The following is a 15,196-nucleotide window of genomic DNA, read 5'->3' as shown; positions in this document are numbered from 1 at the left end:
CGTCTAGCACTACCATAGTCACTTTTACTCTGTCACGCTAAATGAAATCACCCACATCTGGTGCGATTGCGTCTGTGTGATGAGACAGAGACTGTCAAGTGCCATGAATCACCTTTAATTTCAAGCTTTTCTCATTCATCTTATCTATCTTTCTCTATCTTTCTCTCTCACTCTTTCATTTTAGCTCTGTTGAAAACTAACACCTTTTGCTCTTGTAAAAATTGTTGAATAGGCAGTATCCTGTGGACAGGAGGATATCTCACCTCATACTCCTGTCTGGTGACGGCTCCCTCAGCGATGAGCTTTTCAGCATAAATCTGCAAAACTCCCTTTTGTTTCTTGATCTGCTTGTACATCAGAGGCTGGGTGAACATAGGCTCATCCATCTCATTATGGCCATTACGCCTGTAACACACCTGCAAATGGAGAGACGGGGTTTACTGTTATGAAGCATGTCCAGCACATATACAGAGAATAAAACGATTAACATTAATAGAGCTGTCTGTTTTCCTTAACAGTGTCAAACAGATCTACCAGCATTGCCAACCTGGCTGACCTGGGCATCTGTGGTGAAACTCTTGTGTGTATGAGGGTAGGGGTGTCGTGTTGGTGATTTGTGTCTGCACACTTTCTCTCCTGGGGTTTCCCCTGTTTCTCTCAGTTCTGCATGCTCTCCTCATGCTTGACTCTGACATTGAATCCCACAAATTCTGCTAGGTCTGCACTGCCAAAGACACTAAACTTAACTGTTTTTACCTGCTTTTGACAGTCAGGTTGAAACACACATCTCCACTTGCCTTGCAGACATTTTCTGCCCACCATGTCAAGCTCAGCGTTGAGTAGCCTGAGCTACTCTTCTTGCCTGACAAATACTGCCCTCTGCAGTCACCGCTGACAAGACCACAGTGAATCCCGTCCAGACCACCACACATCTTGACGGACTCCCTCCACTGCCTGCCTGGGGCTCTTAATACCAAATCTGTCAGGCCAAAAAATACCCTGTAGTACTGCAGTGCAAAACCATAATGGCAGCTGCACCCGTAGCTCAAGGCAGCCGCTATGCTTTGTGCTTCACTATTCATTACATCACTAATTATTGGATGCTTAAATCTCATTTCCATGTCACAGCCTGTTAACAGTGGAAAGACTCCCACTCCAGATACAACAGCAAAACCAAACTTCATCCTCCATCGCAACAGGAAATTGCATCTCTTCAAAAAATACCTCAGAACTCACTCCCTTCTCCAGTACTCTCCTCCTTATCAATGTTCTTATGCTTGTTTATATAACATCAACAAGCTCTTATTTCCTTTCCTTGCAACTTCTCTGTCATCTGTAATCATTCTAAGGTCACAGGCATATTTGCAGCTATTGCCAGGGAATAATTCCTTGATCCCTGAGGGGAAACCGGGTAAAGATCTAATGTAAATAATGTGAACGAAAGTGCAACATTTAAGTCAGCACAATCTGGTAATGATACCAGTAAAATGTCTCGCTATTTCATGGCTTCATTATGAAACAGTGCTTGATTTTCCTGTCTGGGGCTTAAAACTGCATTATTATCCTGATCATGACCAGTGGGAACACCTTGCACATCACCTGTAGCTGTGAAAAGACTCTTACATACTCACCAGGTCTACAACCACATCTTTATGGAAGGTGTTCCTCCACTCCGCTGCTACATTGCACACATACATCACTGCCTCCGGGTCGTCGGCATTGACGTGGAAAATGGGTGCATTGACTACCCGAGCTACATCTGTGGGGTAAGGAGATGAACGGGCCATCCGGGGGTCTGTGGTGAAGCCGATCTGTGTGGACAAGGCACAGAAGAAGGGAAGGTTAGAGGTCAAACTCCAAGGGCCTGTGCTGTGTAAACAACTTTTTTATTAACTGGCTATTGTTGTAACAATATATCTTCACTTTCTATAGCTGCCATCAGAGTCAATTATACAGTCAATTATACATATAGTTCATTGAGTTCATTTTGAGTTAAATATATGATTAATTAACAATTAAATAAAGATTTTCTTGTCAATTAACATCAATATAATTACAAAATACACATAAGAATGTATGTCTGAAAGAGATCTGACTAATATTTCCATAGTGGAACCAATATTCTTGTATTTCAGTGGTAGACCACATGTCGTGGTCAATGCATTGTTGCCAAGTCTGCTTATTATAAATGACTTTGGGCTTGTTTTTCTGTAAAGAGGCTTACAAATGATGGTGGTCACAGGTTGCATTTTTATGGATTTGCTTCTAAACTGTAGCTGCTTATTTGTGCTTACTCCTTATATGTCTCTCAAAGTTAAAAAAAAAAAAAAAAGTTTGACTGAGCTCCATCTAAGTTATCAAATATTGCTGCCTTCTGTCAGAGCCACGCATGCACCAGTTGACAGTGAAATGCTTTGCAGGATTTTCCATTGTTAATGTTTGATAATTTACTCTGTTGCAGGATCTGTCCACTACCTGTTCTCTACCCCCCCTCCTCCTCTTTCCCACCTTGCACTACAGAATTGCAGAGGTAAAAACACCAACAAGATATCTTTATTTTGCATTCACTGATATAATTACTTGGCCAGAATGTTCAGCAAGCTAATTATCCCTAAATTTAACAGCTTATAGCCATCAAGGTTATGGATTATGCAAGCTGAATTTTGTGTTTGTAAGATATCTGTTTTAATGATTATTCTTTATGCAACAACCACAGAACAAACTGACTGGAGGGCTCGGCCATCTACTGTTGGGATATTTCCATCCATTCAATCCTGCAGGACAAAATTTAAGGTTTTGTGGTTTATGCTATTTGTACTTTGTGTGTGTTAAATCTTCTGTGTGTGTTCAGTGTGCATGTTTAATAGAAAAATCCACCTTCGGACACTCTTATACTGACTTGCTTACTTCTACTTCAGTTAGCGATTTCCTACATTTCCCACAATGCCTTTTGACATACACCACAGAGGAGCCATGACCTTTTTGCATTTAGCTGTGGGATATACATGTAGGTGAGGAAAGCAATAACGATATAAATAGAGCTCTAGTTTTTCCAGCTGAGAAAAATCCCGAGTCGTGCCCTTTACTCAGAACACAAAATGTCTTGGGGCTGCATAGCTTGAGGCTGCTGTCGGTGAAGAAACTGGTGTCTGCCTCTTCAGTGATGGATTTATTCTTGTATGAATGGTGAATGTTGGTGCAAAATTATAAGTCTAAAAAAAAAAAAAATTCCCCGGCTTCAGCTGAGTATAGCCAAAGATGTTTCCGTTTTTAACTTTGTCAAGTCACCTATGTTTTGACAGGTATCCACAGGAATAAGAACTGCAGAAATAGATTCGGAATGCAAGCTGCATCACCGAAAGCTACTCTTATGGGATCTGTATTCAGAAAAAACCTTGCCCAGTTGTGTGTAAAAACCCTCTACAAACCCTCGATAAAGACAGCAACTTCATTTCATTTCGCCCAATTAATACTGTATTCATAACAGGGAATGTCTTCTGCCTCACGGCCTTTTCAAATCATAAGGCTTGATATTCAAATCAAATTAAATAAAAACACATATTAGCCAATTTACACATAATGAGCCAAAACTGCAATGATACATGTCTATATAATATGATAATTAATTAAAGACATCATATAAGTGGAAATATGGCATAGCTTTTAGGCATGTTCAATCTATGTTGCTCTTCAGGCCTAAAGTGTTTCTCTTGCAAAGGGACATTATTGGTCTGCTGAGAGCGCCAACCTGCAAGAACCAATTATTGTAAGAAACCCAGCGGGCAGAAGAGGGAAAATTTAAATAGTCTTCCCAACACCTCAACTCAGAGCTCTGCACCACTGCTGCACAAGCCAGAATACGAGGACCTTGACTCATGTGGTTTACATCTTGGCTGAAAGACGTAGGACTGACAAAACTCAAGCACTCCAACACTGAACTGGATCCTCGGTGCGTACCTGGTTATTGACCACCACATGTATGGTGCCATGCGTGGTGTAGGACGGCAGATCAGACAGGTGGAAGGTCTCGTAGACAATACCCTGGCCAGCAAATGCAGCATCACCATGGAGGAGAATAGACATCACCTGCAAAATCATAGGTTATAAATATGCCAAGAACTCAAACACAAGACAATTTGCGTATGCATTTTTCAAAACGTAAATGAGTCTACCCTTTTGCCCTCGGTGTCCCCACAGTAGAACTGCTCAGCCTTGGTCTTTCCTTGCACCACTGGATCCACTGCCTCCAGGTGGGAGGGGTTAGCCATGAGTGACAGTGTGATATTCCTATCAGTGACCCGGTTTATCCTCCTGTGGTACATGCCCAAGTGATATTTCACATCCCCAGAACCCTGAAATAAGAGCAGAAAATAAAAGCTTTACAAGCTCAGCTAACATAAGCTATAGGGCTTTGATTATGCATGACAAGTTATATTAATTGTACAGAAACCACATTAGTCAAAGTTTTCACCGGATTGTATAAGAAATGTTCAAACCTCATCTGCTGCCTCCAGCTTAGAGTCAAATTGGCAAAAGATCTGCTCCAGCTCCTTACGGATCACATTGGCCAGCACATTCAGTCGACCTCTGAAGCAGCACAAGAGAAAGAGACATGCATCAGGGAGGAACTTTCATCCACAATTTAGTGCAGTAATCTGAGCACAACTAATATAAGGTATCAGTGGACTTAAACAAAGGATAACAAGGTCATTGTATTTCGGAACGGCTGAATGATATGTGTTGGTGGCACATGAGCAGCATAAAGAAATGCTGTGAGGTCTACGTATGATAAACGTATAAGACAGTCTCATATGCACAGTGGTATCAACAATTCCCTCTACCTATGGGTAAAAACGATGCATCAGTAATGTGTACCTGTGTGGCATTCCCATGATGACACTCTCCACTCCGCTCTCACTGGACTTGTCAATGATGGTCTTGAGGGCTGGGATCAAGGATTCACAACCTTCCAGACCAAAACGTTTCTCCGATGACCACTTCCTCTGGAGGAACTCCTCAAACCTGGAAGCAGGGGAAACATCTTAGACAGTGGTTGTGCTGTTGCTTCACTTTGTACCTACAGAATTTGAATGGAGTGGAAATTTCCACTTCAAACCAACATAGCAAGATGATTGGAGCAGCGGCCATTTTTATGTGTATCGCTGACATTGCAAAGACCTGGCCATTGCACTGGAATAATTTCTGTGCAAACTGACTTGGGACATGTTGCTGACTTGCTGAGGTGAGAGGTTTTGCAGCAACGACCCAAACAAGCAGTGGAGGATGGAGCATAAAGATGGTGTCTTGTGCTCCATCTTTGCTGCTTTGCTGCTAGAGGGGAACTGATGATTGTAGGACCAATTTGTGTTTACTATTAATGCTGACTACTGCTTTTAGCAAGCTCCCACAGGACCACATTTTTTCTCAGTGCTCATGTGAAAAGCTTTAAAGCCCTACCAATGTACATCACCATCATAGCAACTAACCACAATCACCATCTTTTATGTACCGGCCAAACGACCGTGCAAAAACAGTTAAATGACCATTCTCCTCCACTCAAGTCCTGTGGTTGTGGCTTAGTCAAATCTCCCCATACTCAGAGACACACTTTCCCCTCAAGATGCTTAAATAATGTGGCATGCTTAGGAATATCCGAAAGAGAGAGAGACCTAGTGGATCGGACCATTCTGGCCAGCAGGGTCCTCTTCTCTTCCAGGCTGAACTGCATCACCCCTGGTCTCTCAAACTTCTGTCTGATCCACTGGCACTGCTCCAGGTCATTAATGAACATAAACTCTACTCCAATATGCTGGCAATATGCCATCTAGAGGAGAGATCAGGAAAGATCAGTGTGTGAGTGTGAAGGTTAAACAAGCTGAGAAAGACTGTAATGTGACATCTTAGGTACAATATGTCCTACTTAGGAATGTGGAGTTAGTACATTGGTACATGATCATTTGTACATGACGTACTGATCCCATGATGAAGGAAGTCTATTTTACCTCAAGGCGGCGGATAATCTCTCTGAGGGGCAAAGCGCTCTCATTACCACCAATAAAGGTGGTGGTGGGAAGCCGAAACACCTTGTCCAAGTCTGACTCATCCAGTCCATAGAAACCTGTTGTAACCACAGTGAGATGGGGAGAACCAGCCAAAGAAAGGAGGTATGCAAACATCAAGGTGGGGGTGGGTGTTGGAAGACAGGAAGTGGAGCAGAAAAACAAGACACCATAAGATTTACAAAGCAGTAAATATATTCATTTTGGAGAAAAAAGGAGAAAAGATATTGGCAGACATTAAATATTAAGGTCAAGCTGACTTAAAGTGAAATACCACTCATTTTAAGATTATTTGGAAACCGTGATCCATGCTATTATTTCATCAGATCTTGACTATTATAACTTAATATAGAGCCGTTTAATGCACCAGAATATACCCAGATTACATTTAGTCCACATTGCCACAGCCAGCCTCCTGATTTAAACAAAGACAGTGTATTATGGCCATTTAGCTTCATTTCGCTGACCTTGAAAATTTCATTGATAAACTTTAAGGAACACTTTTCACTTTTCACAGTATATGCCTAGATTTTCCTAATTGTCTCACTGTAACCTCTCATTGCAGAGGGGAGCACTCTGATGATTGCTGGCACATACGCACTAAGTGAGCAGGAAACTACTAGGAGACTGCAGCGTTCTCACTGGCAATGAGAAACTTGGGGAAGGAGCCTACCCAGTCTAAACCAAAATGATCATCAAATACTGGAGTATTTGATGATCAGTGTTGCAGTCATTTCATCAGAGCTGTGACCATATGTTGGGTGGTGGCGGATACCATCAGTGGCACCCTTAAGATGTGGCAAACCTGATGAACTCCACAATCAACATGCAAATACAGGTAGTACCCACTGATAAAATAACAGAGGATATTGGAAAGCTCCACTGTGTTGCATGGATGTCAGGGACAGTGCCCATTATGGAAAAAAAAATCTGAAGTATGTAGTTATTCAGACAGTACTCATGATTTAGCTAAGAGTATAAATCCTTGACACAATTATGTAAATCAAATGGTTTATATGAATGGTTTATATGAATAAAGGGCACCTCCCTGTGGAGGTGTTCCAGGCACATCTCAGTGGGTGGAGACTCTGCGCCAGCCTGGTATAAGCCAGACGACCTGGGAATGCCTTGGTGTCCCGCTGGAGGCTATCCATGATTTTTAACAGTCCAATTAATAATTATGAACATAAGCAAGTCTCTCACAAAGCCAATGATGTGTGGACTAAATGTGAACCTTTGATGTATAGCCTGGTAAAGGAGACTCTGTTGGCTAAAAATGTTCTACACCATGAACACGAAACATGAAACATGAACATGAAATTTATGAAATCTTAAATTGAGTGGCTTTTCCACAATATGCTAGACAAAACAGCGAGAAGTAGCTTATCTCCCCTGAAAGCAGTGCAAAGAGTAGCTGACAGCTCACACCCTGAACGCAAACACACAGGACTCATGGGTAACTTTGCTGCTACATGGTTATATACTGGGCTACATGTGTACTCTTGGGGGGTGGGGGGGGGAGACATAGGAGAGCTTGTTTTTGTTCAAAGCACATGATGTCCCAGTCACACCTCACAGTGATAAGACAACACGGGAGATAAGACGGGGGAAAGCTCAGCTCAGGTTCTATCTACAGCATGTCTGTGTTTCTGCAATAGTGATACCTAAAGTGTTGTAGAGTGATGTGCTAGGGACAGAGTTATTGAATCAAATATATCAGCTCTCTGTTACATAAGAATCTTCAGACTTTTAACCCCCTCCCTGAATCACTCACCACGTAAACACACACACAAACTTGTTTTCTTGTTGAGGGTTCAAAGTAGGGTCTGACTGCACTGCAGTAATAAAGCAGTCTGCCTTCAGTCTAATCATGGTAGTGATTTAATGATTCAGGCTGTAATAGTAAGCCTGGAGGCCCTATTTGACCTCGTGACACCTGGGCAAAGGTCAGGAGGAATCAACACACACACGCAAGCACACAACTCCAAGTCAATGCCAGCATTTTCCTGAACACAGTGGACAGTGAAGAAAATCCTGTCACCAAAACTATTACTTAAGTTTAATGATACACCTTGGGGAACCTAGTTTCAACTTCTATTTCACCACTAACACCGACCCACAGCCAAAACCAAAGCACTACAAGTGGGCCAGGTAGATGGGAGAATGTACAGTACACTACTACAGGCAGGCCATGGGTCAGTTCCCACTACAAGAGTAAAGGGAGAACAGGTAGAGTTTATGACTAGGAGCAGAGGTCTGGGGGTCTTATCCTACCTCCGGCAGCCAGATTACAGAGTCGTTCTTTAAAAACAGAGAACTCTGGAGGCATGGAGAGACACAAATATACATGGATTAAGCATCGCAAAGAGAGCATGTGTCAAAGTCAAGGCCCGCGGGCCAGATCAGGCCCATAGCACAATGATATCCGGCCTGCGAGATGATTTTCTATTAATACTGACCTGGTTCCGTATTACCCACAATGCTGATACTACGAATCCCATCATACACTGCAATGTCCTGCGCTATTGACACCACAAAACACCTGTGTGCCCCCTCAGAGGATTGCTTGCATCAAGAGGTAGGAGATCGATTACCTGTTTGCTTCCAATTAGTATAAGAATATAACTTTACGAGACATTATGACACAGTTATTGTCAGTCAACCTCCCTATATTTTGATGTTTGACTTTTGACCCGTTTTGACCACCACTACAGTTGATTTTGTGTGCCAGTGATGTGCATGTATGAGTAAAAACATGCATGACTGTAGATTTGATGAAACTATTAGTCATTTGAAATGGTTCAGGATAAGCATGTAGATCACAATTTTTATCATTTCATTGTCCATTCTTCAATCAGTTTGGTTTTAGATATCTTAGAAAGACGTTTTTGGGGAGAAATGTTTCATGTAGAGTTCATATCTGTCTATGAATCATTTTTACGAAAGGCATATTCTGATCAATAGAATGACCATGTGGGGAAAAAGTGTTCAGTAAATATAGGCCCTGTTTGGCCTTTGAGTTGGTTGTGATTTTTAATACAGCCCCTTTAGTGAGTGAGTTTGACACCCCTGACACAGAGCTTCTCACATATTCTCTGAGGGCAATTCTGACTCCATACGGTTTGCACCGACCTTTTGTTAGACCTCTCTGTGAACCTCAGCACCACTGGGACAAAGCGGAACTCGGTGAAACCTAACAATAACACTATTAACTGTGGAAACATCCTATTACAGGTCATAACAATTACCTGCCTTTGAACTCAGAGGCCCAACCTTTTCATTAAGCACACAATGGCAGTGTTCTCCATGCACAGAGAGTGCATGGCATGCCACGGCACACATGCACGTGCATATTTCCAGAACAGAGCATGAATGACTGCTAAAATATCCAGACAATAAGCCATAAGAATTAGTATTATCAAAAAACATGTTGAATTATTTCCTGCAGGTGGTATGGAGATAGGTAGTTCTTATATGTCACAAATACTCCACATAATTTCTGAAGCTACCAGCCACAAAGCATGTTGTCTTGTCTCCCCATATGTACAGACAAACAAAGCACAATGACTTGTTGTTTTTACTGATAAAACCTATAATATACATGCAATCCAGTGAGAAAATGCTGTGGAATGCATGCTATAGCATTGGCCTGGAGAGAAAATTTTCTAAATTAGAGTGCCTTGGGAAGACGGGTTGAGAGAGTTTTGGAAGTTTATAACCAGTCCCTTTCTTCTAGCTCTCTTTCCCTTCTTTTTCTGTTATTCCCATCTCCTCACCCAGTTTATCATGGGAAGTGATGATATCAGAAGGGGTGGGCTCCAAGTCAGCAGCCATGATGCCCAGTGGGTCCAGCTGAGCCATGTGGTGACCCCGGATCTACATGTTATGGAGGGAAGGGCCAGTGGGAACAATGGGAGATGAACGGTGGGCGGGGGGATAACTCAAGACAAGGATGTCGGATTGAGTGGGCGTGGCAAATATCATAAGCAAGGAGGAAAATAGGCAAAACAAGGAAAATATAAAAAGGAATAACGAAAGCAAAGTTGAACAACCAAGGAAATGTGGCAAATTGGGTAAATGTTTACGTCCAGTAATAAGGTGGGGCAAAATCAAAGAGCAAAAAGGTGAGTGGAGTGGAATAAACCAAAGAGGACAAAAAGTGTCAAAAACAAAGCATGGCAGGAAGAGAGAGGGACAGGGACAAAGAGAGAAAACATTCATCAACATGTAAGCAGGTTAATATTTCTCACCAACATTCTGGCAACCAATGGTACATGGGGCATCATCAAAGTCTACACAGCTGATGTCCAGAGGGTCCAGCTTCGCTATGTGATGCCCACGTACCTACAGTAGGCACAGGGCAATAAAGCTGTGTAATAAAGTGTGTATGGGTTTGTGTGTGTGTGTGTGTGTGTGTGTGTGTGTGTGTTTGTGTGTAAATGCTCGACCGAATCAGTCTTCCTCAGCCTTTCTCAATCTTTCTCAGTTTGTGCCTATATAGCACTCAAGTTAGCACCCATAAATAGCCACCCTATAAATCAAAACATAATTAAAATGATGGTTGGCTCACTCTAACTCGGCAAATCCATCAGTGTTCCCTATTAAGTATCTCACAGAAATATTTCCATTGTGTTGTAGCTTACCTCTGTTGTGTTGTGTGAATTTTGCAATGTTTCTATATTTTTTTTTTCAATATGAAGCACGTTTTTGTATTGTCAAGCTGCTGCATGTGTTTTGCAGTTTTATGGGTTCTCAAGGCGCTGTTTTTTTTTTTCTTCCTCATTATAACTACATCTTGCCCTGATGTGGCCAGAAAACAACATAATGTGGTCACAGAGCCACCCTTCCAATATGTCTTGTTAATGATTCTTGCACACTACCAAAGGAAACAGATTAGAGAGAGGGTGACCGTGGGAGTTTTGAGAACACAGGCATATAGTTTACCTGGTATGCTCGAATGAGTGACTGTACTGCCAGATGATCCTCCACCAGCTTCTCCACATTGGGCTGAGCCCCCACCAATGCCTGGGCATGGGCCAGTCCCTGAGCAGTGCCGCCCAGGGGTGGAGGGCTCTGGTAGGCTGTGCCGGGCGGAGCCCCAGCATTAGCATTACGGAAAAAAATATCCCAGGACTGCAGGAAGAAAGAGGAGAGAGGATGAAAAGAGGTGGATATAACTCAATGACTACTTAAAAGGCATTTTTAAAAAGTCTATGGTTCTACAGGGAGCAGTAAAGACTCTTGTGAAAGGCAAAAGATGCAGGTTTGATTTAATCGACTAGACCTGGGTTTGAAAAAGACACCGTATTTCATAATCATGGGAATGTTGGGAATGGAGGAACACAAGTTGTTAAATACAGCGGCATCATGCAGCAGTTTGTTCTTCAGACATTTGCCACACTCTTGTCAAAGTAATACCAAGTAACCTTAGCTCAACTTCTTGGTCTCTTGCAGAGGCACAACAAACAAGCATGCATAAATACACTCACACACACACACACACAAGTGTTTGACCTTGCATCTAGGTTTCTAATCAGGGAGAAAAGTAATTGGATTATTGCTGAGAGAGGCTTGAAAGATCAGTGTTGTTACAGCACTGCATAAAGGAAGCACAAGCCTGTGGCCTACTTTGCATTTGTGTCTGCACTGGGATAGGAGTTACAGGTAGTGTGTGACATAATGTAGGTTTGAGTAGGACACAGTGAAACTAAAGGCAGCACTGTGGATATTGACCTCTTAATACCTAGTAGCACAATAATGCAGCTCATTACCAACAGCCAATGGTTGTAGGGTGTCTGTTATTAGAGATTAAAAAAAAAGAAGAAGAAGCTGGTCAGAGAAAGACCAAGTGACAAAGCATGATGAGCTCCAGCTCTCTACATCCTGCTATAGTATAATATAGTATGATGCTAAAACTGAAAATAATAAGTAAATAAATTACTTAATTAATGCCTGTGTCTGTGGAAGTATTTGGTTACAGACACTGGGGCCAACATGAGTGTGTTTACACTGTAAACACACCCATAAACACAGAAGTAATAACTAAAGCTATATGTTATATGGCTAATATAAAAATCACAACCACTTAATATGTTTTTTTTTTTTTTTTGCCATTAATTTCACCTATCTCATTTCCCCTGTATCTACACATCAAGCGTATTCTGCTAGAAGGAATTCAGTCAAAACACCAGTTGTTTAATATTATTATTTATTTGTTTATGAGAGGCCTGCAATTCAAAATCCTCTAATAGCTAACAGTAAGCTCGTCCAAGGGTGCCACGTTAATCAGCTTAATGATCTAATAGCTTTACCAGCTTAATGATAATAAATCGGAGGTTGTTCTACTTGGCCTTGTGAAAGGAAAGTTAAAAATTCTAGGTAATCTCTGCAACCTGTTAATTAATGTCAGGTGTTTTTTTAATTTATTTTTTTTTTTGTAATGTAGAAGTGTTATGATTCTGTTCTTAATTATGAGACTGAATTCCAAAGAGTTGTTTCTGCCACTTGAGAAATGAAACAAGGTCATTTCTGACTTGGAGAAAGTTACTGGTGCTTTTAGTTTACTTGTTCTAAATTTGGCTATGGACATCAGTGGAATGATCTCCTTCAAGTTGTATTATTGGTAACAGCAGTAGTGGTAAGTTTGCAGGAAATCAGCACATACAAAATCAAAATGGTCAGTTGAGCTCCTAACCAGTAAAAAATGAACATATGAACCCTTTCTCTCAATCTCAGTCTCAAAAGTCAAAAGTCTTAACATTATCTTCAAGTGAGACCTTTCCTTGGTCAGTCTTATCGAGGCAATTTCCAAAATAATAAATTATCACCTTAGAAAAATCTAGCACTGGTTTATCCATAATGCATGCCATGCAACACTCACGCCTTGCCCCACCCCCCACCACATGTAAATATACACACACACACACACACACACACACACACACACACTCCTGCCTAGTGATGATATAAGTAACTCGGTCAGCCTCCTGCATTATAACACTCATGCGCCTGATCAACATCATCCCTGCTTTCGAAGATTGCCTGAGGCGTTGTTTACTGTATATGTTGTTTGTATCCAGTTTTGGACATTTTACAAAATGTACAGTGCTCATTTAATTAACCACTCTGTTCTCTGTCTGTGGTTACACTCTTTGCTGCGCTCCTAAAGTTTTGAGGTCCGCGTGTAAATGGCTGACATGAAACTCACATTCACACAGTCTGAAATCTTGTGAACTTATGAAAAAAAAGAAAAGAAAAGTGGAGTCACTATCTGTAACAACTGATATTAAATAACGCTCAGGTACATTTCAGGCCATTAACAGCATGTTTACTGTTAGTCTGGAGAACCAAATAATGTGGGTGAACTGGTTGGATTGTAATTCATGAATACCTTCACCACACACAGCGTGGCACCATACACGTTGCATAATGTGTGTCACGGAAGAGCTGGCACTGCTATCATTTATTGTTATGTGATCTGCAAGTATAACTAAAAAATGTTTCATGCAGATAAACTGACTCTCCCCAGTTGGGCCTCCTGAGACACTTGGACACGGTCAACCCCTAAGACTAGCACTGGCACTGGAATTACTGCCACTGCAACTCTACATTTATTAATATTAATCAGCGGTTATTATTATAATCAGAAAACAGCATTACATAAATTTAGCCTGTCTTCATGTCTTGCTTGAAAAACTTTATTTCTTGAGAGGAGCTTTGCTACAGTTCACCTTGTTCCAGTGTTACGTTAATGATTTAGTTAAAATGGTTTCTGCAACATTAATTTTAACATCCACCCCCTTACTTATGATCCCTTTGTGTTGACTGTGCCTATTTGTGCAACATTTTCTCCCCTGTTTTTAAAGTTCTTAAAAAGAAAGTGAGGAACTCGTCCAAGCACATTGACACACATTTAGTGCAAAAACACAGCTTTAAGAGCTTCAGGTCACATGGCTCGTGCTCAGACTGTGCTGCTGATATTGCACAAAACGTGTGTGTGTGTGACCCTGAGGGCAAAGTAGAGCAGAGTGCAGTGTGTTGGCCATCAAGCATATATCAAGCGGATGTGACATCACACAGACAGACAGATACAGACACACACAAACACACACAGTTACCTTATGCACATTCCTGGGATTCTCCAGCCATGCAAAGTACATCTCCTCCACATAGTTAGAACTGGTCCCGTTCAGGAAGGGCTCGGCAGCCACAGATGCATTCAAGTGCCTCGTGGGCTGCAACGTCCTTAGGGCCCCTTCAGCCATCGCAGGCCTGGGCTGTGAAAGGCTCTGCACTGTCTGTGCCGCTGTAATAGGCCGAAGCCTTGAAACCGTAGTCCTTAATCGGTGCATTTCTGCAAATCAGCCGCAGCTCCTCTTCCTCTCCACAACAGGAAGAAGATGGCAGCAGTAATGTCCCAGACCAGGAGTCCCTGTGGGCTCCTCAAACACCTGCTGCTCTTGCTCCTCCTCTCTGCTTCAACCTGCAAAACCTGTCTCCCCACTGGTCCCCTGGTGTCCTCTCCTCTGGATGGTGCACCAAGTCTGTGTTAAATGAGAACATAAACACAATCAGCCAGTCTTCTCCAGCCGTACGTGTGTACAGATCTTTAAGCTCGGTTATGTCATGGACATCATGAGTGCTGTAACTGTATCTTCGTCCCCGGGCTGCCCAGATCAGATGATAAACTCTACTGTAAACCCTAAATATAGAGCAGCACAGAGGAGAAGCCGGCTCTTGGAAAAGTCAGGCTCTCATAACTGTAAGATTTACACACACCCCACAGGATCACACACACACACACACACACACACACACACACACACACACACACACACACACACACAACTCGAGCAAACGTGATTCTGCACGCTAAAGCTGTCCAAGATAGTCTAGAGAAGTATCACGCATGTGCGGCGTTCCGACAGTGGATTGACATTTCTCGCGCCTTCATAAATCAGTCAGCCTACCTAAACCTGGGATTATAATGTCCGACTAAATACGTCACCTTTTCCGCAGGCTTGCTGGCGCTGTTTCGGCGGCCCCCGGTGTGGTTGTTGTGGAGAAAATTGACCGCTGTCCCGTCCTGAGTGGGATGGTGTAGCCGTACCCGGCTGCTCTCTGGACGGTCGGGCACT

The 15,196-nt window shown here is 42.3% G+C and overlaps 1 protein-coding gene across 1 annotated transcript in view; it reads right to left on the bottom strand.

The window, feature by feature from the left end:
* ogdhb (oxoglutarate dehydrogenase b) overlaps window positions 1-15,196 on the bottom strand; it is a 22,708-nt gene extending 7,512 nt beyond the window's left edge. Inside the window, exons 1-13 of the mRNA XM_030065250.1 lie at window positions 15,067-15,196; window positions 14,177-14,602; window positions 11,004-11,192; window positions 9,836-9,935; window positions 8,334-8,378; window positions 6,003-6,118; window positions 5,670-5,824; window positions 4,876-5,022; window positions 4,497-4,587; window positions 4,173-4,352; window positions 3,958-4,086; window positions 1,632-1,811; window positions 264-416 (exon numbers count right to left, since the gene is read on the bottom strand). Coding sequence (XP_029921110.1) covers window positions 264-416; window positions 1,632-1,811; window positions 3,958-4,086; window positions 4,173-4,352; window positions 4,497-4,587; window positions 4,876-5,022; window positions 5,670-5,824; window positions 6,003-6,118; window positions 8,334-8,378; window positions 9,836-9,935; window positions 11,004-11,192; window positions 14,177-14,410 — 1,719 coding nt within the window. The 5' untranslated portion in view covers window positions 14,411-14,602; window positions 15,067-15,196. The remainder of the gene's footprint in view (window positions 1-263; window positions 417-1,631; window positions 1,812-3,957; window positions 4,087-4,172; window positions 4,353-4,496; window positions 4,588-4,875; window positions 5,023-5,669; window positions 5,825-6,002; window positions 6,119-8,333; window positions 8,379-9,835; window positions 9,936-11,003; window positions 11,193-14,176; window positions 14,603-15,066) is intronic.

The sequence above is a fragment of the Myripristis murdjan genome, chromosome 12 (assembly GCF_902150065.1).
Source record: "Myripristis murdjan chromosome 12, fMyrMur1.1, whole genome shotgun sequence".
Classification (NCBI taxonomy): domain Eukaryota; kingdom Metazoa; phylum Chordata; class Actinopteri; order Holocentriformes; family Holocentridae; genus Myripristis; species Myripristis murdjan.
Note: the sequence above shows the minus strand (reverse complement) of the source record. Positions and strands in the feature narration are given on the sequence as shown.